The sequence below is a fragment of the Amphibalanus amphitrite genome, unplaced genomic scaffold, assembly GCF_019059575.1.
Source record: "Amphibalanus amphitrite isolate SeventyFive unplaced genomic scaffold, NRLGWU_Aamphi_draft 001276F_arrow, whole genome shotgun sequence".
In the NCBI taxonomy this organism is placed as follows: domain Eukaryota; kingdom Metazoa; phylum Arthropoda; class Thecostraca; order Balanomorpha; family Balanidae; genus Amphibalanus; species Amphibalanus amphitrite.
Genome location: NW_024882769.1, coordinates 138,100 through 161,919, shown reverse-complemented (window position 1 = coordinate 161,919; position 23,820 = coordinate 138,100). Strand labels below are relative to the sequence as shown.

The window sequence follows — 23,820 nt, the reverse complement described above, 5'->3', positions numbered from 1 at the left end:
GGTAGTTCCCGGGTAGGGCTATCAAACGCCGTTTGAATTTTGAAAATCGGCCGGTAACTTTCCGGGATCTTAGGGGGGGGGGGGCCGAAACGCCCCCCCCCCCCCTACGGGTGGTAGGGTCCGCCGGTAGCCCTACGGGGCGCGGGTTAAGGGGCGCCTGGTTACCAGAGGGGCCCATGGTCACCTGGTGGGCCCCTGATCAATTGAAAACCCCTGGTCATCTGAAACGCCCCTGATTACCTAAAGGGTCCCATCACTTGGATTCAGTGACATAGCAAGGGAGCGAGGGGGTACGTGCCCGTTCTCGGGTTTAGGGTTCCTTCGAAACCGAGGGGCCCTGCGGCGCCAGTTGGTAGCAGAGGGTTCGCGCTGGCCGCACTTCAACTCGGAAGGACACCAGGGCTTGTGGGGGGACGTTATTGGCTCCTATGTAGCCACAATTATCTTCATAAAGGCCCAATGCCGGTTTCTGAGAGACCTCGCCGGCCGCTCAGGGCCCTAAGTAGTAACGGCCAACGAGGGATTGGCTGCTATGGCTCCACATCCGTCTGTGATAGACACACGGTCCACACCAGTGTTTCTAAAGGCACCCACAACGGCAACTGCGAGGCCCCTCGCCCCACCTCCAAGGGACCCCCACCAGCGCATCTTAACCCGCGCCCCGCTGGGCTATTCAGCCATACGCGCCCTGCTGGGGGGGGGGGCAAATTCTGCCCCCCCCCTGTCTAACTTCCGAACCGATGGTCGTAGAAAGACGGGGAAAACGGCAATCGAAAGCTCTCAACAAGGCGGATCTTCAGAGCCCAAATTTTTTTGCTTAAGTAGGTCAGAGGTCAGGTCAAGGTCAGGTCAAGGGTACAAAATGCAAGTTTCTACAGTATCGGCCTTGCACCGTAATTGCCGAAGAATGGACTGAGACTGATTGCCCAAAACGTGTTCTTAGGCTACCAAGACAATATTCGTTGCACACAATGTCATTCAAAGGTCAAGGTCAGGGTCAGGTCAGGTCAGGTCAGGTCACCAAAAACAAAATATAGAAAAGGGCATGTGCGACACATGTTTTATGGGTCATTTTACTCATGGAATTCAATAGGCACACTCAATAAGTGATATGGACCGCCTCTGGATGAATTTCAGGTCGAGGTCAGGTCAAGGTCAGGTCAAGTCAGGTCAAATTTTGAAGTTGGTTGTTAAGGCCTAAAAAGGTGTCTATCCGATGCAGTTTTTCACGGCGAATCGAATGGTGCTATTTTTGTTTCCGTACAAGGTCTAGAACTTCCAAAAAAATCATTTTTCAAAAATTTTGTGTGTCGTGACGTCATAAAATTTTGAATAACTCCCACATTTTTGAACCGATTCTTCTAAAAATTGGTATGTAGGTGCACATAGACCACTTCTTTGACATATATTCCGGTTTTTCGATAAACTCAAAATTTTGGATTTTATAAATATTTTCCCAAAAAGGTAAGTTTTTTGGAAAAATTTTGGCCAAAATCCAAAATTTTCAAAAACCCGAGATAGCCATTTGATAGATAAAGTAGAATCACGTATAACCTTTTTTGTTACGTCTTGATTCCTTTAAAAATGAAGATGTTAGCGGCGTTTGAAATTTTGCCGTTTTTGAGGCGAAAATGGCGAACATGACGTCACTAAAACGTCAATTTCTCAAAAAATTTCCGACGGATTTCGCTCAAATTTTCAGGGAACGTGTCAAATTGATGTATGATAAGGTACTGAAAGTTTGACGTCGCTGGCGTAACGCGTTTAGAAGTTATTGGTGAAAAACGGGAGGGGGGCAGATTCTGCCCCCCCCCCCCAGCGGGGCGCGGGTTAAGGGCCTACATCGGCGGCTCTGAGAGTCCCCACACCGACGCCTCTGAGGGCCACGTACCAGTGACTCTAAGGGCCTCTTACCAGCCTCCGAGTGTCCTTGCCAGCCTATGACGGGCCACTTTCCACTTGCAGGCCATTTTGCAGGGCCACACACATGCCAATGATGGCCCCACGAGTGTCTCTAAGCCCTAGCCCCTAAGACCCCGCAACGGCGCCTGTGAGGACCCAACACCAGCGCATCTGACGGCCTTTCACTGGCACCTCTGAACGCGCCACACACCGGTGACTCTGCAGAGCTCGCTCGCTTCGCTCGCTCGTAAAATACCATGTAAATTAGGCATTAGTGTACATTAGGCACACTCCTCGGGCATAAATGATACTTTTGAGACCCGTCTGCCAGTGAGACTGGACCCACCGTGCCTCCCTCCTCCCATCGAAAGGTCCTGGGTACATCCTTGCCTGAGCTGACCCCGGGCGCCCGGGTGACTCGCGGGCCCAGGGTCAGGTGACCAGGGCGAAATTCTGGTACGTGTCCGACATGCATCGTACATAGTCCTGTTAATTTGATTCATTGGTTAAGCATTAAATATAAGTTATACCTAAGCTGGATCTCTAGTCTGTGATCCCGCATCGTATCAGATATAATGACATTTCATGTCGATGTCCCTAAAAAAATATACGAATATACGTGAAAAAGGAGTGCTGCTCCAGCTCCTACACATCCGAGCCAAACAGTGACCGGCTCCTGCTTCTAGCCACCTGGGGCCGGTCGGCCGGCCGGCAGTCAGTCGCTGCCCGGGGCTGATTTCTGAGGCCTGCAAAAATGTTTATTAATGAAATGTTTTACGTAATAAATTAGATGATTAGGTATATGTACCGGCTCTGAGTCGCATTTGAGAAAAAAACAGCCTAGCGTAAAAATATATATGTTTTGAAAATTAAGCTGGTACCGAAATAATTGTTTTACCATGCATTGACAAACCAATTGCTCAAGCTTCAAACCAACCGAAATATAGCCCCGTGGGCCGTATTTTTTTTTTGGGGGGGGGGGCCCTTCGGCATGGGGGGCCCAGTTCGAAGGTCGTGCCCCCCCCCCCCCCCATTCAAAAATCCTGTGTGCGCGCCTGCTGACCCACCTGAATTTGTCATGGAATGTAATGATGGAAGGGTCCATACTTCATACATAGGCGGCGGAACGGGGGGAGGGGGGTGGGGGCACCGGGTACCGTGCCCCCTTGATTTAGGCCCATTCTAACATAAGCCCTATGGGCGGAAAGAATGGAAAGAATGGGACCAAAAGTCGGCAGTGCCCCCCCCCCCCTTAATTGAAGGTGTTTCGCCGCTGCTGGGTCCATATTTAGTATTAACTTCTGTCTTCTTCCTTCATATTCAGCTACGGTCTCTTACAGGGAAGCTTCGTCACCTCTAACAATTATTTGATTAATTCTTTATTCTGATGTATGACAGTGAGATATCCTGTTAGTACAGCTAGGGCACTAAAGAGTCTACAGCGTTAAAGGTGCTAAGTTGTTAATAGATTGGCAAAAATGTTACTGGGAACCCTAATATATTACGTAAAGTGAGCATATTTACATATGTTTTTCCAAAGTTTTTACATATGTTTTACATATGTTTTTCCGACTTTGGTCCGTGTTTTTATATACCCATCTCTTGATTGTGATTTACTGTGATATTGACTGTGTCATGTTTTTATCTATGTACTCTGACTCGGACTAAATATTAAGCCACTATGTGGAAATGTCCTCAATACACCGAACTTGAACTTGAACTTGAACTTGAAAGTTTTATTTAGCTGTCAATTCTCCCACTTAGTGCTGAAATTTTTGAATTGTAATTTAATTTCAATTTTTTTATAAGAAATGAGAATTATTGGTTTCAATTTAATGTAGAAATTTCTTTCAAAATAAATATTAAAACAAAAGATTCAATTCAAATTATTTACGTAAAAATGTGCAAGGAAATCTTACATCTCTTTCTTTGGAGTTTCCGCTGTTGAGGTGAGTTGTTGTTCCGTGTATTGTTGGTGTATTTGTATTTGTTTCTTTTGTGATTTAAGTCGATTTTGACTGATCCGGGTATATTATGTTGATTCAAGTTGATTGCTGTCAACTTTTGTGAAAGTACCCGCGCTGACTTGCCTTTTGTGGAAGTGCTAGATTGTTGCGCAAAGGCTTACTTGCGCTATATTTGTCTCGGCATGGGATGATTTTATTTATTTTGCATTTTTTGCTCGTGCGAAATGCCAGACAGGTTTTAGAATAGTACTTAATTTGAATCTAATTTTTTGTAGTTCTCGTTTCTATAATTTTATTAAACAATCTGAATCCAATTTTACTTCACGAGTGGTTAGACTCAAGGGAGCTTGTTGTATGGCACCAGAGTACACTCACCACCCGATGGGGCTTTGCACATTTTTTGTATTATGTTGAGGTGTTAACCTCATTTATTACTGAGTGAAGGAAGACAGGTTGAACAGGTGTCTATGCACTGGCGAGGCATTTCAGATATTACAGTGTTCTTTTGCTCTGCTGTGATTCTTTGAAGTTATCAGCCAATGGATATTGGAGGTTGAAAATCATTCATTTCATTATTCTAACATTACTAAAAGAGGAGAAGTGAATATTTGAAAATGGGTTGTACTTTTGATATAAAAAATCCACAGTGCATTGAACTTTAAAATCCAATGCATTATATGTGTTGGTGCATTAAAGCAATGTATTTAGCTTAACCAACTCAACCAGTCATATTTGCTTGAAAAAGCTAGTTACATATTCAGCTGATGGTGTTTTGCTCAGCTCACTTGTGGTGCCTACCTAGGTTTTCTCTGCAACATTTGTAAAGACATAATTGCTCAGCAGCATAAAGAAGTTATTGTGTTTATTGTGACAAAATTTTGGCAAGTTTTGAACCATTCTGCCAATTTATAGCTCATCTTTCATCAGTGTTAGCCTTCGTTTTCACAGTATAATGGTTGTGTGCAAATTTTTTAGTGGCTGTGCAAGGGCAGTGTCCCAAAATTGAGTTTTGTCTTGGGTGTCAGAGGGGAAAATTACCCACCAAAAAGAGGGGAGAGAGTGGAAAACTGCTGATTCGATTAGATCAAAAAGGAGTGAGAAATGACAAAAAGCATGCATTTCATTCTAGGGTGTAGAATGTTTGATGCTAACTGGGCATCCACACAATTGTCTTTCTATAGGTAAAAAATCTATGTTTTCTTGGTTGGGACTTCGGAGTGGAAAATTGTTCTTAAAAATGGTGGTGAGAGTGGAAAATGAATTTCATTTGGATGTCATTTCCCACCCAAATAGACAAATTTTGGGACATTGTGCAAGGGTGCTAATATGATTTTTGTAGAAGTTCAGAGCCGAGGATAAATTTACCTATCCTATCCTACCTATACTTTGCTATACATCATTAATGGAAAACTGGGGTGATGTTGCTTGAAAAAGCAGAAGTTGTAAATGCATGGTGGGGTTGACTACCAGAACTATATTTGCCTAACTTATTACTTGTGTGCCCAGGATCAATACAACTAGGTGAGTTGATCATTGCCTGTGTTCTGTCATGCCTGGGGGTGTTTTGCTGACATTATTCTCACTCTGTTTCAGCACCATGGTTCAGCGGCTGACATATCGTAGGAGGCTGTCCTACAACACCCGGTCGAACCGGGTCAAAGTGTGAGTACCTGCCAGACTGGGCCACAGTGGTTCAGCTTATGTATCTGTTGTTGAACAATACTTGAGCACAAATGCAAAGTGGCATAACCAATAAGTTGATGTTAATGTTTGTTAGTTATATGCCTTTTCCTATGTTTGGCAGAAACAGTGCTGCTATGATGAATTGAGGTTTTGCTGATTCAATAATCATATTCATACCTCCAATTTTCTCAATATGTGGGGCCTTTATTTATCAATGTGTTGAACTGTGGGAAGGCTTATGCACATTTCAGACTGATCACACTGCCTCTGATATCCATCAACTCACATTATCATTCAGGAACAACATCACAACACACTCCCATCCCCACATAACAGTATCCCCACCCCTTGTCTTCCCTATAAGCCGCCGGGGCGCGCGCGGGGTGCGGTAGTCCCTACCCCCTCTGTAATTTATTCCCTGTGAGCCGCCGGGGCGCGCGCGGCGGCGCGGGGTGCGGTAGCCGCTCACTGCCTCTGTATTCTATTCCCTGTGGTCCGCCGGGGCGCGCGCGGCGGCGCGGGGTGCGGTAGCCGCTCACCCCACGCCGCCGGGCGTGCCTCTGTCGGCAGGTACCAGTGCCGCGCGCTCTGAGAGAGAGCTTGTGTCCAGAGTCGGTGGCAGTGAAGCTTCCGTGTGGAGCGAGGAGAGACAGACTGGACAAGAGCTGATCTGGGTTGACGTGCTTATGTTGAGTGAGACGTGCCAGTGCTTTGATAGAATGTAGTGACAGTGAAGGGAAGGTGTAGATAGGCGTTCGTTTGCCGTGAGATATTTTAGCGTGACACGTGTGCAGCGAATTGACGTGGTCGCCTCTGAAGTCCGAAGTATGCAAGAATTGAGTTGAAGCGAGTCTCTGCACTTCTCCCCAGCTTGGAAGAGTGACTTCCGTCCGTACGTGATCTGCCTATCGGACTGCTCGCTGACCTACCTGGCTGCTCTCTGCACCATCCACCCGTCCCGTGGTCCACCAGTCACTATGGACGGCCTGGCCACCGCCTCGCGCTACGTACGGACGTTCGAGTTCAGCAGCGCCGGAGAGGCGGGCGCGGCAGTCGACGAGGCGCCGCTGGTACTGCGCGCTCTGGTGCCGGAGGTACTCAACCGCAGCTACGGGCTCTACACGTGGCCGTGCGCGCCCGTGCTGGCCCAATACGTGTTCCACGAGCGGCGGAGGTTCGCTGGAGCGCACGTGCTGGAGCTGGGAGCCGGCACGGCACTGCCGTCTATCGTGGCCGCCAAACTGGGAGCGCGTGTGACCGTGACCGACTGCGCTGCGGCGCCGCAGCTGCTGGCCAACTGCCGCCGGGCGCTGGAGCTGAACGCCGTACGTGCCACGGTGCTGGGGCTGAGCTGGGGCCTGGTGAGCCCCGAGCTGCTGCAGCTCCCCCCGCTGCAGTTCATCCTCGGCTCGGATGTGTTCTATGACGAGCCTCTGTTCGAAGAGGTCCTGCGCAGTGTGGCGTTTCTACTGGAGACCAGCCCGCACGCAGAGTTTGTATTCAGCTACCAGGAGCGGAGCTCGGAGCGTTGCCTGGAGCCGCTGCTGGTCAAGTGGCGGATGCAGGCGCGGCAGGTACCGCTGGCGGAGTTTGGGGCAGATGGACCGGCGGTGGCGGGCTCGGATCTGCCCGGCAACCACAGCATTCAGCTGTATGTGGTGACGCTGAAACAGTAGCTTTGTACAGTAGCTTAGCTTTGAAACAGTAGCTTTGCTGAGACAGTAGCTAAGACGGACGGCGGTGAGGTGCTGCTGGGGAGAGATGTGAAGAATGTGTCTGTGTCAATACTGTTGAGTTGGCTTTCCGCGAGTGCAGACATTGGTAGTGGGTGTGGCCAGCATTCGAAGCAGAAGTTCGGCTGATTATAGTGCAGATGGCGCTAGCTGTAACGTCGACTCGCCGAAGCCGAGCCAGTGTCGTTAGCTCTGGACAATGGAGTTGAAATGTGTGGATATGGTGACATCGTTTTGGTTAGGATATGCAAGGATATCATATGGTGAGTTCTTTGGAAGACGTAACGGTAGGCTGAGGGTAGATCTGCAGTGTTCGATTCGGGACCATAGACTATTGAACCATATCAACTGGCATTGTAGCTGACCTGAATCTTCTGAAACTGATATTCAGATAGTTACTGATGTGACAAGTGCCTTGACTTTGGCTATTTTTGAGCCATAACGACTTGTGTATGTTTGAGGATGTCTTAAACGCGAACTGTGAACGGAATCCCCAGTTGTTTTGATCCGTGACTGATGTTTGTTCTGTCAATTCCGAAGTATTTACTCATCGACCCATTCCCTGCATTTTTGGGGGTGGTGGTTGGCTGATTTGTGCTAGTTGCTACCATGTGTTACTTCCGTGTTATGCCACTATGAACTACCACGTGCTACCGCAATGTGGGGCAGTAACAATGTGCCTTATAGTGAATTGACTTCATCTGTGCCTTTTTACATATCGTAGTGACATACGTGCGCTCCTGTTTTTGCTCTGGTGCTGGAAGCTAGACTCGAGATTAAAATGTGCTAGCTTTGTAACTTCATTGCACTTCTACTTTTCCTATTCGCTTCGTAGCGTTGTCGATAGATTTAGGTGTGAGTAGGCATTGGGAAGATTCTTTTACAGCGCTGTTAAGGATTAAGATGCGATTAGGCGATGTGAAAATAATTCGTGAGCTGCTTTTGTTACCATACCATCGATGTAGAATTCGAATGACCTGCAGTTTTGTCATTTTTCACTGCCAATACATTAAAAGTTTACTCAACTGTTCGAGATTGTGTAAAACAGTCGCGAGACGTCTGCCGTTTGTAGAACGAATGACTACGAGTTAGCTTTTTTTTTTGCCCTGATTGTTGGTAACGCAGACAGCTTGCATTTGATATTAACACGTCTCTTGCCTCCCCCCACTCACGCACACAATGCTTTCTTGTTCCTTCACACTTGCAAAGGTCACACGTTCCTTTTTTGCATTCTATCATGGTTCATACCACTATTGTCATTAATGTGTCATTGATTTTCCCTAGTTTTACAACGAAAATTCACCAGTCTGAGGTTACCACCAGCAACGCCATGCCCTTTCGACACCTGACCCTGGTTCCGTTTTGTTCGAACCCTGTTGGGACCTCAGACTATCAACACCGTCTCTCTATGATTGTCTGACCCACCCCCGCGCCTTGCCGGCAGTGTGAAGACCCCCGGTGGCCGACTGGTGTACCACTACCGCAAGAAGCCCAGGCGCGTGCCCAGATGTGCCGACACCGGCAAGAAGCTGACCGGTGAGGGAAATGTGACCCGACCTGACCTGACATCGTGTTAGACTGACGGGGGCCGGACACAAATGCCAGCCACTGCTGATAGTTGACAGTGTAGATAGAGAGTCGATGAATACGACATCGCCTTTTGTAGAATCAGAATGTGTCAGATTTTCGTTGACAGATTGATATACTATTCTAAATGAAGTGCTGAATGAATTATAAAGCTGGGTGGTGCCGTTCCACGAGTTGGTTTAATTCATGTCTCTTTTTCGAGCGTCGCCTACGTCACATCGGATGTTTTGATACCGATGTAGATTAGCTAGCTCGCATGTGTGTTAAACGCATAAAGACTCCCACAAATTGTCCTGGCATTCTCGCCCATACCACGCCTTTTCCTCGGCCAAACGCGTCGTGCCTCGTTAACGCGTGTTCCTGACAATGTTATCTTCCTTCTCGTTCCCCAGGCATTCGGTCCGCGCGGCCCCAGGAGAAGAAGCGCATGAAGAGGAAGCACAAGACCGTTAACCGCACCTACGGAGGAGTGCTCTGCCACAGCGCCGTCCGCGAGAGGTGAGTTACGACAGGGAGTAGTGAGTTGAGTGTTCAGGGACAGCTAACGGATGTGTGCTCTGCCACAACGCGAGAGGTGAGTCGGAGACAGCCAGAGACTGGGAGTTGAGTGTTCAGAGACACCTACTAGCCTAGTAGTACTAGTTCTGGATCACGGCGCCGTCCGTGAGAGGTGAGTCGGAGACAGCCAGAGACTGGGAGTTGAGTGTTCAGAGACACCTACTAGCCTAGTAGTACTGGGTGTTCTGGATCACAGCGCCGTCCGTGAGAGGTGAGTTGCGACAGCCAGAGACTGGGAGTTGAGTGTTCAGAGACAGATAGAGAGTGGGAGTTGAGTGTTCAGAGACAGACATAGACTGGGAGTTGAGTGTTCAGAGACAGAGACTGGGAGCTGAGTGTTCAGAGACGGAGACTGGGAACTGAGTGTTCAGATACAGCCAGAGACTGGGAGTTGAGTGTTCAGAGTAGAGATGTCAATCGGATACCAACTTTTTGGTATACTGATACCAACTTGGTTTTTGGTATTTCAATTGTAATGTGTTTGGTATTTTGTTGGTATCAAAAACCCTCACTAATGCATTAGAGGCTAAGAAATCGGTAAAAAGTTGGTATTTCCCTCATATTTCCGAGTTGGTTTGGTTTCGGTATTTTCCCGTGGTTTTGGTTGGTATTTGGTTTGGTATCGGTATTCTGGTTTTCCGTAATTGACATCACTAGTTCAGAGACAGACAGAGAGTGGGGGTTCAGTGTTCAGAGACACCTACGTAGGTATTCTGGATCACAGCGCGAGACGCGTAGCAGTGATCAAGTTTTATACTTGAATGATGTTTTACGTACTAGAATAGGTAGAGTGAAGCTAGTAAATGTTGAGCGGGGTTCTGTCCGTGGGAACTCGCAGGCTGCTTACTGCGTCAGTATAGAGAAGACCAAGCCCTAGGGCAGGCTTACTGCAGTGTGCCTTCGTATTGTTTTCTCCACTCCAGGGAGGGCGGAGGCAGGGGGCGGGCGGACGAATAACTGTTAGGGAACTGTTGGCGCAGCAAATGGAAGAAGTGTCACCCACTACCTGATTCATTGTCAGTGGCAGTCATCAGTATCGGAAAATAAGCTTCTTCGAGGAAATAGAAAAACGAGCAGTTTTTTACAGTGATGTCTTTGCTCTCTTACCCCAAACCTTCCTTTGCTCTCGCCTGTGTAGTGCCAGTGACTGTCTGCGTTCAATTAACACGCGCAGTGGAAGGGTTGCGAGTACTACGCCCAGTGGAAGGGGGGGGGGGCGGATGTCGCCCCCCCCCCCATAAGATCTCAGCTCCCACTGGAGCTAGAAAGACGAAATTTGGAGGGTAGGTGGGGGCCATGGGGAACTCTGTTGTGTGTGAATTTCATGACCCTAGGTCAATATCTTCAAGGTCAAATGAGGTCAAATGTGGTCAAATCTGCCATATTAGCGACTTTTTTGCGTTTACACGCCGATAACTCAAAAAGTTACCGGCCGATTTTTTAAAATATTTCACTATACGAAAGAACAAACATTTGTGAGTATGTATAGTGAATTTCTAGATAATCCAACAATAAATATGGCAGTTAGAAGCCTGCTAAGGGTAAGATGTCGCCGGCTGAAGCGGCATCGGCCGACGCGGGAAACGCGGCAATTACAATTTTGTGTTTACACACTCATAACTCAAGTTGTTACCGGCCGATTTTCAAAATTCTTTGACCATATGATTGCCTGTACATTTCTCAGTCTTCTCACCGAATTTGACGCGAATCTAATATAATCAGCGGTAAGGAGCGCGATGTAAAGACGGAACCGTCCCGCCCCGGCACAGTCTACAATTCAGGCGGCGCGTAACGGCTAGCGCCGGCCGCCGCGCCGCCGCGGCGGCAAGATGTTTGACTTTACACCGCTATTACTAGAAAAGTTGTGAACCGATTTTCTTACTTCTTGCACGAGAAGATCCGCTATTCAATTCTGGACAGGTAGCCGAAATTTCACATTGATATTATGCTTGCGGCGCGAGTTATTGGCGAAAAACAGGAGGGGTGGGCGAAATCCGCCCCCCCCCTTCCACTGCGCGTGTTAAAGCCCCGCCCTCAATAATTAACCAACCTGTCTGCGTGTTCTCAGGATCATCCGCGCCTTCCTGGTGGAGGAGCAGAAAATCGTGCGGAAGGTACTGAAGGCGCAGCAGGCGTCCGCCAAGGCAAAGTGATTATGACACCTACAAATATACACAGCCATCTTCACACTCAGTCTTTGTGTCAGAGCGGAAGGAGAGAGACGACAGAGAAATGCGGTACGAATGTGTGTGTGTGGGGGGGGGGGATGGAGGGTTAGAAAAGCGAAAGAAGTTCGAGAAATGGAGGATGGCGTTTGCAGGAAAAATATGAATTAGACAGAATGAAATCCCGTTTATCAAGGCCATCAACGCAATCGACTTCACACCGAAGCTGGCTACTATCGTCCGTTGGGTGGTGGACGGCGCCAAGGGGGGGGGGGGAGGGGGTGCGGGAAAGAGCCTCTTTTCTATGATCAAACAAATGTAAGCCTGGAGGAGATAGCGTAAAGCGTTGAATTACCGGCTGGGCTATTTCAAAAATTCCTTATCTTACCTAACCGTACCTATAAACTGCTAAATGCTGGAGCTTACCATTTACACGGAATTTGTTCGCAAAATCGTTGAACGGTGATTGTGCCTGCCCGGAGTATGGAACGCTGTTCCCAGGCACGTGTATGGTAGCGACATCTATATTGTTAGCTCACCAAGTATGGGTAACCGGACAAAAGATCGTAAAGCAGAAGATCGTATGGCAGAAGATCGTAGGCAGTTGATCGTATGCAAAATATCGTAATGGATAAAGATCGTACGACATAATGCTCGTATGGACAAAAGATCGTATTCGCTAAAGATCGTCAAGGAAAATGATCGTATGTCAAAAAGTCGTAATGGATAAAGATCGTACGACATAATGATCGTATGGACAAAAGATCGTATTCGCTAAAGATCGTCAAGGAAAATGATCGTATGCCAAAAAGTCGTAATGGATAAAGACCGTACGACATAATGCTCGTATGGACAAAAGATCGTATTCGCTAAAGATCGTCAAGGAAAATGATCGTACGCCAAATGATCGTATGAGATGAAGATCGTACAGTCAATATGGTATTCACATGGCAGGCACCGTTCCGTGCCTCTATCCTCAGGATACTGAAATCCTTCTCCTCCACGCCGCAACCTCCCTCCGGGCTGGACAGGCAGCTTTATCTCATGCGGGCTGCTCCCTTGGAGCGGCACCGCTGCTCCCGAGGGAGCGCATCCCGTAGCCGGGTGCAGTGAGTGCCTTGGGGCTGGGTGGCCTGTCCTCTGGACGGGCTCAGCCCCGGCGGCTCACTAGGGTGCCTGCCCAGACCAATGTCTCCCCCTATATCCTATCATCCTCCCGGCTCTGAAATGGTCTCATTGGACCGAAAGGGCCTAACCCAACAAAACAAAACAAACAATCACATGGCACATGGTGCAGCCCAACTCCAGCGCATACAAAGCTTATCAATTTCTATGTTCGCTTAGTAAGTGGCCGTCGTAAGCTCGACCATACATTGATGTTATTTCAGAGCTTAGATGGCTCAATGACACCTACTGTTAACGCCAGACCCCTTGAAGTTGAGACCCTAATTTTTCGCGATTACTTTTAAATGCGTGAAGGAATTTCAACCAAGCTCAGGACATGGCCGTTTCAAGACAGGCCGAAACTTTTTCAATTTAGATATTTTATCGCCATTTCAATATTTCAGGCACTTGTCATTGACTCGTAATGTTAAATTTCGAGCAAGATTTTCATCCGGTGTGTAGAGGCTATCACCAGTCAGTATGTGATACGTTATGACGTCACAGCTAAGCCCCGCCTCTGTGGTCTTGGCCTGCGGCGGTTTCGGGCCGGCGCGCGGTCACTCTCGCTGTGGCGGGGAGCGGGGACGGGCGACGGTCGAGCGGTGCCGAAAGCCGGCGGAGTTGTGCGTAGCGTCTTGGCTGACAGTGCCCAGAGAGCGACATGATGACTAAGGAGTCATAAATGCTCAATGCGCATTGCTTCTACAATGCTGATATGTTCGCTGATATATTTTTTTTTATAAGCTGCAAATGACGGGCAGATGGCATATAACTGACATAAGGTTAGGAAATATTCACCTGTATTTAAAGCCTATGGCGTTGCAGATAATGCGATAATGGGATGTCGGATGTCACCAAGTAGCTGCCGATTTGTACATCGCTATGCAACCATCGAACAACGCAATAATAAGTTAATTGCCTGAGCTTCACATCATACGGCTCGCTCGTATTTCAAACAGATACCCTACATCGAAAATCGTATTTGTTAGGAATCGTTAACGTTTGTTCGAAGCACGACTGAGTAGTAGGTTGAGGAGTGATGGTCCTCTTGGTCCTATATACAAGAGTCAACAAGAGCCTAACATTTAATTGACCGTCTGCTGCAATTGACTCATAGCACGTGAAGCGTCAGCGAAATTCATAGTCCTTCACAGATGGCAGGGGTGTCGTTTGTACAGAGGTCGCTGATGGGCACGGGTCAATGCCGCAGTCGTGGGCGGAGCCTAATGTCATATGACGTAGAAAGCCTCTATCCAGGATGGAAAAACAGTTAACATTACGAGTCAATGACAAGTGCCTGAAATATTGAAATGGTGATAAAATATCTAAATTGTAAAAGTTTCGGCCTGTCTTGAAACGGCCATGTCCTGAGCTTAAGGTTGAAATTCCTTCACGCATTTAAAAGTAATCGCGAAAAATTAGGGTCTGAAGGGGTCTGGCGTTAACAGTAAAAGCAACGCGTTGTATATGTGCCGAATAAATGAATGTATGTGCTGCCGTTTTCATGTACAGGTCTCGCGGGTTTTAGCGGTAGGTTTTGCACCTAGAAAATTTAGTGTACTTCAGGCTATATCTTCGCCGTCTTAAGCTTTTAAGTATTGAAGATGCGATCGACTTGTTGGGTAACAAGCCGGCCATGATCGTGTAAAATGGCTTCATCGTAGATCGATTAGTTTCTGAGATATAACCGGAAATGTAAAAGTGCAAAACCTACCGCTTAATCTCGCGAGACCTGTACCTTTTTGAAGTGAATACAACTAAACCCATGTTCCTCCCCCCCCCCCTACCGCCTGGAAGGTTAAAATGTTGCTTAAGCGGCTGAAGTAAACGGCGTTAAAAATACTTTTTCCTTCGCACTGTTACATTTTCACGGAGAATCGTCATCGCTTTACGAGTCATCAACAGATGTTTATCGCGTTATCACTATCGAAGTCGCAATCCTCCTAGTTATAGGATCCTAGTTTCAATCCAATCCTAGTTATAGGAGTCATTGATCGAAGGCCAGTTAAAGATGTCAATTGTCCATTATTGGTAATAACCACAAACAACTTGTATGCGATCATTTCTTTTGACAAAATGCAAAATACAAGCCGTTCAAACGACAAACACCCGGCCAGTTTCCCCGATAGCCTGCCTGCATCCTAACGAAAGCTCAATGCCCGCGGCCCGCAGACCATATCATGCCACTCTGTTCACTCTGGCAGCTTCTAGTTCTCTGCTCATACTTCCAGCCGTTATATTGAAAAGACTTCTAAAAAGACTCCTAACGAAAGCTCAATGCCCGCGGCCCGCAGACCATATCATGCCACTCTGTTCGCTCTGGTAGCTTCTAGTTCTCTGCTCATACTTCCAGCCGTTATATTGAAAAGACTTCGCTTCGTTCGCTGCGCTCGCTCGCTCGTAACAACACTATTCTATACGATTATTTACTTTACGAACGTAACGTTACGATCTTTTGTCGAGCGATCTTTTACAACATATGATCTTTATCTTACGATCATTTTCCTACGATCTTTTTTGTACGATCCATTGCTTTACGATTTTTTGCTTACGATCCTTGGTCGTACGATCTTTTGCGACATACGATATTTATCTTACGATCATTTTCCTACGATCTTTTTCATACGATCAACTGCTTTACGATCTTTTGCTTACGATCTTTTTGTCGTACGATCTTTTACAACATACGATATTTATCTTACGATCATTTTCGTACGATCTTTTGCGTACGATCAATTGCTTTACGATCTTTTGCTTACGATCTTTTTACCGTACGATCTTTTACAACATACGATCTTTATCTTACGATCATTTTCGTACGATCTTTTTCCATACGATCTTTTGTCTTACGATCTTTTGTCACGTAATCCCAAGTATGAAAGGGAATCTGGCTGATGGGTTTGCTTGTTTCTTGCACGCGGTCCTTGTTACCATCACTCTGATTCCACGCAGATTTAGCACTACAGACTTTCCATAATCGAAAACACGGTTTGCCCGTCGGACGGGCAAAATTGCATTTTTATTAGGTTCTTCTTAAGTCCTAAACGTTTTGAAGGATAAACCAATAATATTATGAACGAATACAGCATCATCAGCTTCCGTTGGCTAAGCGCTGTTTTTCAGGCCCGCAAATTGCCTCGCTGGGTACCAAACATACCAACAAGCACCTAACAAGCGGCTTCCACCGGCTGATAATCCTCCAAACATTTTTCCTACCGTGACACCTCAATTGCGGAGCCCACAGCCTGTTTGCCTCTGACCGCACCGTCATTAGAGCGCGATTGCCCTCCAGTACAGTGCCGTGGCTGTGGGAAGCGGGAACCAGTTCGTCCCCCGGGACGGGACAGCAACTGGAGCGGCCCCAATAAAGCTGTGTGTGGCACACCTGACCACCTCACTCTCAGCCATGGCTCGAACGAACGCCATCCCGCTGATGACGTCGCTGATGACGCCGCTGATGACGCTGATGACCACGATGACGCTGCTGACGTCAGCAGCCGCGGCTCTCTACGGCTGGCAGCAGGCAGTGACCCTCTCCGGAGCGCACGTGCAGGCCACCACCGCACCGTCAAAGATCACCTGTGGGATCAAATGTGAGACAAGGGCCACAAACGACTGTACGGGCTTCAGCTATGAGTCAGAAAGCGGCAAGTGCCACTTGTTCTCTGGTGGCTGCCGCAGTCCGGTTGTCGATAATGCCCAACAAGGCACCTTTTTGAGTGCGCTGCACTTTTCAGGTAAGAATGCTCGGAGAGGGCTACCCGCGCCGTGGCAAGGGGGGGGGGGGTATTTGTGCCACCCACCCTTTGTTTTTTTTACGAATAGGTATCCGGCAAACTTGTCTTCTGTAATGGCCACATTTTTTGCACCGTGTGATATCTGGCATCTGCCTACATTTTCCCGCTACGTATGAATTGTCAGGCCATTCAACTGCAATCGCTATGACGAGCTACGTTTCAAAAGCCGCCCTTTGTGTTTTGCACCGTCAGTCTTAGCCCCTAAGGCTCTTAGAAAATCTTGAGAACGACTGATCATGAATCATGAAACATATGTATTTCCCGCACAGTTAAAAATTTCAGACCTCGCCACCTACGAATGTCATGTCAACGGTAAACGTCAGCTTACCTCAACTCGAGAAGAAGAACGTGTAAATGCCATTGTTACACTGACGAAGGATAAGTCAGTTGACGAAGAAAACTAAACTGCGCATCATTTGGGCGAGATTCCTAGGCACTCGTGTTCACTGTAGTGGCGTCCAAAGCCATGCAGGCAAGACCAGCGGTCGTGCTCTTGGTGACCCGACAATGTCCTTTTCAGACATATTTGGTGGATCGTGCGCCTGTCCGGCCGGCTTCAGCCGCTGTGCCGGACGTTGTCTGAAGCGACTGGATGTCACAGTCAACTACATTGAAGCGGAGAGCCAGTGCGCCGCGCTGGACGCCCACCTGGCCGTGCCCCGCTCCGACGAGGAGAACCAGTGCGCCATCAACGCCTCCCTTGATAGGCCAGTGTGGCTGGGCCTTACCGACGTCGTCACCGAGGGCCAGTTCGTCGGCGCCGACTGCTGCGTCGTTGTTCCCTCCAACAGTTCCCGCTGGGCTGATGGGCAGCCCAGTAACCGCAGAGGAGAGCAGCATTACGCCATTCTGTTTCCGAAAGAGATGGGATGAAGTCTCGGGGCTGGCATGACGGTTCAGTGTACGAAATGCTTCTGGCTCTGTGCGAACTGCGACACAACTACCGGCCACACTGTCGCTGAGACACAAGATGACTTAGACTTCGTCGGCCCATGGGAGGTTCAAGCACCCCCCCCCCCGCCCCCTCTCATTTTTCGCAGATAGCGTAGAAGAAGAGCTGTGTAGCGTCGTTTAATTTAGTCAGGATAAAAGTGACATAATTTGGCAGAATTTGAATAAAAACGTCTCATTGAAGATAGTACACGTGAAAAACGGCGATGCTTAAAGCCGCAAGAGATAGGAAACATACTCTATGGGACATTCCTTTGATACATCCTGAAAATTTCCAGTTCCCCACTGACATCAGGTCACGTCGGCTGGTCATGAACACGGGTCACATACAAACATCGTCAAGATAACAATGGAATAACCTTTATTTTGCTATAAGATCCAGAGTTTTGCATCGATTTCATTCAAACATGCAGGGTGTGCTAAGCCCACCGTCTTACTAAAAGCAATAATATGTACCTATTAACCCGCGCCCCGCTGGGGGAGGCAGAATCTGCCCCCCTCCCGTTTTTCGCCAATAACTTCTAAACGCGTTACGCCAGCGACGTCAAACTTTCAGTACCTTATTATACATCAATTTGACACGTTCCCTGAAAATTTGAGCGAAATCCGTCGGAAATTTTTTGAGAAATTGACGTTTTAGTGACGTCATGTTCGCCATTTTCGCCTCAAAAAACGGCAAAATTTCAAACGCCGCTAACATCTTCAATTTTTAAGGAATCAAGACGTAACAAAAAGGTTATACGTGATTCTACTTTGTCTATCGAATGGCTATCTCGTTTTTTTGAAAATTTTGGATTTTGGCCCCAATTTTTTTCTTAAAAAAACTGACTTTTTTGGAAAAATATTTATAAAATCCAAAATTTTGAGAGTATCGAATATATGTCAAAGAAGTGGTCTATGTGCACCTACATACCAATTTTTAGAAGAATCGGTTCAAAAATGTGGGAGTTATTCAAAATTTTATGACGTCACGACACACACAAATTTTGAAAAATGATTTTTTTGGAAGTTCTAGACCTCGTACGGAAACGAAAATAGCACCATTCGATTTGCCGTGAAAAACTGCATCAGATAGACACCTTTTCAGGCCTTAACAACCAACTTCAAAATTTGACCTCACTTGACCTGACCTTGACCTGACCTCGACCTGAAATTCATCCAGAGGTGGTCCATATCACTTATTGAGTGTGCCTATTGAATTCTATGAGTAAAATGACCCATAAAACATGTGTCGCACATGCTCTTTTCTATATTTTGTTTTTGGTGACCTGACCTTACCTGACCTGACCTTGACCTTGACCTTTGAATGACATTGTATGCAACGAATATTGTCTTGGTAGTCTAAGAACACGCTTTGGGTAATCAGTCTCAGTCCATTCTTCGGCAACTACGGTGCAAGGCCGATACTGTAGAAACTTGCATCTTGTACCCTTGACCTGACCTTGACCTGACCTCTGACCTACTTAAGCAAAAAATCTGGGCTCTTAAGATCCGTCTTGTTGAGAGCTTTCGATTGTCGTTTTCCCCGTCTTTCTACGACCATCGCGTCGGTTCGGAAGTTAGACAGGGGGGGGGGGGGCAGAATCTGCCCCCCCCCCCCCCAGCAGGGCGCGTATGGCTGAATAGCCCAGTGGGGCGCGGGTTAAGTTTTTTTTCGATACCCGGGATCATCTATACATGTAATGATGCTGAAAAATGTTTTTTTTTCAAATAGCTCTAATTCTGAAAACATTTCAGATATCCGCGGATATAAAGTGACATTTCGTGACCTCACCTGACCTGACCTTGACCTCGGATTAATACTTCTATGACTAAACTAAGATCATGTCACAAAATTGAAAATTGCCACTGCTATCAAAATATGCGCAATTTCTCTCTTAAAAATTTAACCCTCGCCCGTAAACGGCGATCTGCCACCTTCGCCCATGCAGGGGGGGGGGGGTTGGTGCGACCCCCCCCCCTTGGCGTTTGAAAACGGAGCGTCGTAGAGCTTAGCGGAAAAGACCAACGGATTGCTCTCGCCGAGATCTCGCGATTGGTGGTATATTTTTTGGTCCTAGGTCAACATTTGACCTACTTTTGACCGGTCAAAGGTCAAATTTTCGGAAAAATAGACTTTTTCAAATTTTCCGCGGCGATTGCGGCAAAACGGTGGGAGATATCGACTTGAAACCTTCACTATCGTGTTCCTTGATCAATTCTCTATCGTTTGGTATGTATTTCGTTTCCCTAGCTCTAAAAATGGCGCGTTGGGAGCGCCGGAAGTCGGCAAGGTCACAGTCGGCGGCAGAAATTCGAAAAATCAAAATTAAAATTTTTGAAATCTGATTGTATTTTTGGATTTGGGATGTCCATTTGCTCCCTATAGAAGCTAATATTGCTGCATATTCCCATTGAGGTGACAAGAATTAGCAAAATAGTGGTTCGGGCGCTTTTCAAAAATAGTACCGGACGCTGTTCCTCTTGTGACGTCATAGCTCCGTGACCTGACCTGACCCGGTCAAGTTTCTTATACCATATGATAGCCAATACTTGCCCCAACATGCATGGGAAGTTTCATCACGATCCATCAACCGATGTCCGTACCACCGGCAGGAAACCTCGGGCGTTGGCACTCAGTTTGTGAAAATCCGGCCGGAGGCTGTTCCCTTTGTGACGTCATAACTCCGTGACCTGACATGACCCGGTCAATTTTTTTTTATCAAAAGATGCGCAAGGTTTGCCCCATAAGGTACCCAAAATTTGGCAGCGCTACGCGCCGCCGTTTTTGCACTATTTTCGAAAAACCTCAGGGGGGGGGTGCACCAACCCCCCCCCCCCCTACATGGGCGAGGGTTAAAGAGGCATCGCAACTTGTGTCGATTGTTGTCTCGGCAACCTTTTGTGGTGTGACCTTGACCTTGATTCGATAAGTCAAGGTCTGAAGAATGTTTTGGGAAGGTCGCGTGGAGAGCTTTCAAACGCCGCCTCTGGGGACCTCGATATTGGTTCTTGAGATAACGGGAGTTTAAATCCGCCCCCCCCCCGCCCCTCAGCCTGACGTGTGCAATGTGCCTATAGGGGATCAGCCCAGGCGATGCTGAGTTAATTTTAGAGTACTTTGCATTAGCTTTTCCTCATGCATCAGCTTTTCTTCAAGTGTGTGTCAGCGTTTCCTTGTTCATGGTGTCGTTATTTGATTTGTGAAGCAATAAACTCGAGATCAATATATACGCCACCATCGAGATGAGCGAAGCTCTCGAGGCAGTGACTCCGAAAAGACACACATAGCCAGTGGCGCGGGAACCGGGGGGGCTAGGGGGGGCTGAGCCCCTCCAACTTTTCGGCTGGGGGGGGGGGGCTCGTAATGTATTTGAGCCCCCCCCAGCTGGAGGAATCGAAATCGGAAATCTACCAACACAATTTCATAGATTCATACATAGGCGCGGGAACCGGGGGAGAGGGCAGTGGGGGAAGCTTGCCCTCACAACTCTGGGGCCGTGGGGGCGGTGCCTCACAACTTTTCATGAGGCCAAGAACCGTTGGGGCAGCTTGTCCTCCCCAAATTAGGGGTTGTGAGTCACAAAGGAAGAAAGCATGTGAGTGAAAAATCTACCTATTTTACTGACTCGGCAACTCATTTGGCAGCTTAAAACCTTTATTCCAGGTTGCCAATACGGTAGTTTCTTCACTCAGCTGAGACGGAATACCTCACTTTTTTGCAAATATTTTCTTCTTTTTTTCGTTGAAAAGGCCAAGGTCTGAAAAATAAGTGGCCTAAAACCGATGAGAAAACTAGATTTGGGGGTACCCTAGGTTGATATCTATGATGGTTCAGCCCCCCCAGTCTGGAAGAAGTTCCCGCGCCACTGCACATAGCCTGCAGCTTTTCCACCTGACATCAGAGTTCATTACGTTTCCGTTACGGGGAATGAGCCAATATAGCACACGCACGGATATTACACCTTTCTACGACAAACAAAACAATACCTAATACCTTTTCCAACACCTTTTTCATAACGTTATCTCTGGCGCGGGCAAATAAGCGCCGCACTCCCGCACTGCCAGCCTAGCATCGTCTTGCCGGTCTTGCCTTTGAGGGCTCCCGGCTTCCCCGTTTCAATAGGGGAAGCCGGGAGGTGTGTTATGTGTGGCTACTGAAAGGGTTATGGACGTCTAGTGGCCAAGACGCTTCACATGCTAATTTCCCCGGTCGCACCGATATGATAAATGAGGGAGGGAAGGGGTCGGTCGACGGACGCGGAGGGGACGGACGCATTGAAAAAGCGGAGCGGGAGAGGCATTGAAAGAGAGAGAGAGAGAGAGAGAGAGAGAGAGAGAGAGAGAGAGAGAGAGAGAGAGAGAGAGAGAGAGAGAGAGAGAGAGAGAGAGAGAGAGAGAGAGAGAGAGAGAGAGGAGAGCACAGCCCGGCGGGAGGGTGCTCCAGACCGTGGGAAAGGGTGAAGACGGTGCACGTGTCGGCAGTAGCTGCTCATAATGGAACGATGAGCCAGGAAAGTATTGAATTCCAACTTATTTTCTCCTTTCTTCACGAGCAGTCCAGCCCACCCGTCCCGCTCCGAAGAGCCCGGCGGAGGAAACCAAAGAAATCAGGGACATTTGACAACTGTCCAGTATACCCATATACTAATATAGGTACTACTAATAATAAAAGTAGCTTGCGACATTCATATAAGTGTGGGAGCGATAGGTAGATGTGTGACATGAATCTCTCTAGTCTTCTGAAAATGAGAAAAGACAAGCATGTCTCTTTCATCCTTTTTTAATGCCTTGGTTACATGAGAGTATTTTTTCATCTGTTTTATTTCGTTATTTCATTAGGTTTGTTTCGTATTATTATTACATAGACGTATTGATATAAATGGGAAGGGCAATTGGAACGTGTTGTTTTTTATATTAAAATTGGCTGCACACGTGTTCCCAACACGTTCCCATTGCCTTTCCCATTTATAGGTTTGTTTCTTTTGTTTTTGCTTTCAGTGATGATGAAAAGAGGTGTTCTTTATTTTCGCGACTGCTACAGTTTCCGCGGGCAAGCCACTTTGTGTGCTCACTATTTATTACACGTGAGCTACAAACAACACATGCTAATCCCAGATCAGATTATTATCAGCAGATTTTCCGTCTCATCACAGTAGCTGCCCATACGACCGACACTTCCCACCAACATTTCAGCCACCCTTCCTTCCATTCCACCGCGGGACCAGGGTATATTCGTGGGACCGGACCGCCTCCCTCCCCTCCCCTCCCCAGTCGCATACCAGCGATTCCCGAGGGAGCGAAGGGTAGCGGGTGGCACGCGATAGCCCCAGTGAATGAGTGGTCCTCTGAGGATAGCGCTGACAATAGCAGGGGGAGGGGAAGGGGTTGGTTATATCGAAGTCAGGGCAGCTGAGCTCAGGATGAATGGGGGACATAATGGGATAGGAGTTAAGCCACCATGTTAAATGCAAAACGCGAGTTTATGTATATGTTGCGGGCCAAGTGCGAAGGCTAGTCCATTCGCGAATGGCCTAGTCCAAGTGCGATAACGCACTTGGACTAGGCCGCTTGCGAATGGACTAGTCCATGTGCGTTATTGCAGTTGGCCTAGGCCGTTTGCGAATGGACGGGCGTTTATGCTCCCAGTCCAAGTGCGAAGTCAGGCCAAGTGCGAAATATCCTTAACCCGCGCCCCGTAGGGCTACCGGCGAACCCTACCACCCGTAGGGGGGGGGGGGGCGTTTCGCCCCCCCCCCCAAGATCTCGGAAAGCTACCGGCCGATTTTCAAAATTCAAACGGCGTTCGATAGCCCCACCCGGGAACTACCTTGTGACCAAATTTAATTGGTCACAAGGTAGTTAAATGCAATGCAACACAACAGTTTTTCGAACACTCACCGCACCGCACTCACCACACACAAGCCGCACCGTCCCGGTACACCACACCAGAGCAGAATGAATCGAGCGCCACAAACTCGACCAAGGTCAGGTCGGGTCATCAGCGGGGAGCCCGGAGCACGGTACTAATGGTCTCCGCACACCACGCGACTCTCCGCTGTTCGAAGGTCACGGGGATATTTGACCTCCCCAGATCCAGATCGGTGGCCGAAGCCTGGCCAGCGGCAACACGTTGCTATAATTTCCGCGTTGTGCAAGGTTCAGCGGAAAGTCGCATCCCGAATGGACCAGGTGTGTGGAGACCTTAACCCAGAGTTGCGCCAGCTCGCAGATCTGCTCCGGAGAACAAACTAAACATATAGACGCAGTGGCGTCGCCACGGATTTTCGACTAGGGGATCTGGTCGGACGGTCAGTCAAAGTAATCCCCACCA

General features: G+C 47.9%; 2 protein-coding genes across 4 annotated transcripts; both read left to right on the top strand.

Annotated features, from left to right (window-relative positions):
* The first annotated feature begins 3,648 nt into the window (after positions 1–3,648).
* On the top strand, positions 3,649–11,619 carry LOC122371760 (60S ribosomal protein L34-like). Of its 3 annotated transcripts, none has more exons than XM_043348417.1 (5): positions 3,649–3,851; positions 5,463–5,531; positions 8,730–8,821; positions 9,265–9,370; positions 11,499–11,619. In XM_043348417.1, exons 2-5 carry the CDS (start codon positions 5,467–5,469, stop codon positions 11,581–11,583), a joined length of 348 nt encoding a protein of 115 aa, XP_043204352.1. In that variant the 5' UTR covers positions 3,649–3,851; positions 5,463–5,466; the 3' UTR covers positions 11,584–11,619. The 3 variants fall into 3 exon arrangements, with proteins under 3 accessions (XP_043204352.1, XP_043204351.1, XP_043204350.1); XM_043348416.1 differs by having other exon boundaries at positions 3,850–3,868; XM_043348415.1 differs by having other exon boundaries at positions 3,851–3,873.
* On the top strand, positions 6,110–8,310 carry LOC122371759 (methyltransferase-like protein 23). Its single transcript, XM_043348413.1, has one exon. The coding sequence runs from the start codon at positions 6,530–6,532 to the stop codon at positions 7,226–7,228; it is 699 nt and encodes a 232-aa protein (XP_043204348.1). The 5' UTR covers positions 6,110–6,529; the 3' UTR covers positions 7,229–8,310.
* Positions 11,620–23,820: the final 12,201 nt, after the last annotated feature.